This window comes from Penaeus japonicus, unplaced genomic scaffold, assembly GCF_977035675.1.
Source record: "Penaeus japonicus unplaced genomic scaffold, GWHDUDI00000001_assembly GWHDUDI00000038, whole genome shotgun sequence".
Lineage (NCBI taxonomy): Eukaryota > Metazoa > Arthropoda > Malacostraca > Decapoda > Penaeidae > Penaeus > Penaeus japonicus.
Window position 1 is genome coordinate 13,219,574 of NW_028234440.1, and position 2,338 is coordinate 13,221,911.

At 45.8% G+C, this 2,338-nt stretch overlaps 1 protein-coding gene across 1 annotated transcript in view; it reads right to left on the reverse strand.

Moving 5' to 3' along the window:
• Window positions 1–1,685, reverse strand: part of LOC122261039 (zinc finger MYND domain-containing protein 19) — a 93,271-nt gene extending 91,586 nt beyond the window's left edge. The window contains exon 1 of the mRNA XM_043028524.2: window positions 1,484–1,685. Within this exon, the coding sequence (XP_042884458.1) occupies window positions 1,484–1,573 (90 nt within the window). The 5' untranslated portion in view covers window positions 1,574–1,685. The remainder of the gene's footprint in view (window positions 1–1,483) is intronic.
• Window positions 1,686–2,338: the final 653 nt, after the last annotated feature.

Here is a 2,338-nt window from a genome sequence, read left to right on the forward strand (position 1 = left end):
AGGGAGAGAGAGAGGAGAAGAGAGAGAGAGAGAGAGAGAGGGAGAGAGAGAGAGAAGAGGGAGGAGAGAGAGGAGAGAGGAGAGAGAGGAGGGAGAGAGAGAGGGGAGGGAGGGGGGAGGGGAGGGAGGGGAGAGGGAGGAGGGAGAGGGAAGAGGGAGAGGGGAGAGAGGGAGGAGAGAGAGGAGAGAGAGAGAGAGGGGGGAGAGAGAGAGAGGAGAGAGAGAGAGAGGAGAGATAGAGAGGAGAGAGAGAGAGAGAGGAGAGAGGAGAGAGAGACAGAGAGGAGAGAGAGACAGAGAGAGAGACAGGGCTGAGACAGAGACAGCGACAGAGGGACAGACCGAGACAGAGACAGAGACACAGAGAGACAGAGACAGAGACACAGAGACACAGAGACACAGAGACACAGAGACAGAGAGACAGAGAGACACAGAGACAGAGAGACAGAGAGACAGAGACAGAGAGAGAGAGAGAGAGAGAAAGAGAGAGAGCATACATCAGGGCAAAACTAAAGCTTCTTCTATCAAGCCAGGTGATGTAAACCGTGCATACAAAAAGTGTATTCGGTGTTAATCCACAACACAAATGAATTGGAATAGACGGCACAACGCGACGGCGCGAGCATGACACACGGGGCACTTATGTAATAAGCCATCAGACTAAAAGAACTCGTCTACTCGCTCTTGGGATGCACGGCTAACTTAAGTATTGTTACCTCCTTGTAATACTACACTTGCTCAGAATATCACGGCAGCATATTTTGCACTGGAAGCTGACGGCGAGAGGACAGAGCGATCCGTAATAAGAAACACTCTAGTCATTACAGGAAAGAGTAATTTGTAATCCGAACAAAGGGAAAATATCTAGTAAGACAAAATTGAAATAGCAAGAGCTGATAAAACACAAGTGATAGTTGCCGTTAGATAGAGAAGTTACAGTAAGGTTAAATTGCATCTTAGATAAAAATCAAGGCACGCAAGTTGTGCAATCAGAAACCCACACGTCGGAGGGAAAACTACACATGAATTGTTACAAAAGGAATCGCAAAATAACACGAAACAAGCGACGAGGCTTTACACTGTGGACTGGCGTGCGAGTCGCTGGTTGTTCTGGAATCTACATGGACAATAAGTACGAGATTAATTATTGAAATGTCGGCGTGATTAGCTTGATCTTATCCCCGCCAGATCTCTCGTGTTGAAAGTCGCCTGCAATGTGCAAGATGCTTAGTAACGAGACTGTTTGAGGAGACGCGTTTTCATCACCGCCTGTAAACACTCGCAGTGACACTCGTGCTTATCTCTCAAGCAGCTCACTCCACACACCGTTCCCCTCAATAAGAGAGATCTAGTCGCACCCGAGCCCTCTACCATGCCACCAGTGTGTGCCGGCATGCAAGTTTTCGCCGAACCAGACATCCCTCTGCACTACCAGTACACCCACCCTCACACACCGTTCAATATTCCCACGTCCAATCCTTACCTTTCCTGCCGCTCTTCCAAGCCTCACGATCCCTAGCTTGAGCCCGCTCACAGGCTGCGAGGGAGGTGGAGTCGCTGCCACGATCTTCATCCTGCTCCTTAAGTCCCTAAATCCACGTTAGACCCACAGCGCGACAGTCAGTGCATGCGCTCCCCTCCTCCCAACACCCGCCCAGCAAAGCAACTGAGGAAACCCAAACTCCGCAGTCAGAGCCGAACCGCGTGTGTCGACCGTGACGTCAGTACCATCTGCGCCAGGGCTGCCAACCGATGAGCGCTGTCACGGTACACTTTTGTTATTACCTCTGATCCATCTATACGTTGTTTGTCTTTGTTACGTTCATTTGGTAGACATTTGCAGTTACATGTATCTGCGTGAAAATCATCAGTATACATAATTTTTGTTTATATTATAACATATGATTTAACAATTTTATTTGACATAAAATAATTGCCCCAAATGATTTAAGTGTTTTCAAATCTATGTTTATTTACATTCATTCAATATAGAGAGTAAATGTTAATCATAACAACAATGCATGTGTATATAGATTACATACATATTCATACATATACAGTATAACATACACACGTTCTTACCTCTTCGTGTAAATGAACACACACACACACACACACACACACACACACACACACACACACACACACACACACACACACACACACACAAATGTTATGTGTGTGTTTACAAAATATCATAGATAAACAACAAAAACGGAATAACTATTAGGGTCAGAAAAATCTAGATTAATAGACATATAAATAAGTATTTAGTAAGTGGACAATCATATCATAACTTCACACCTAACCTCATGCAAATGCAGTCCAGCAACCAAGA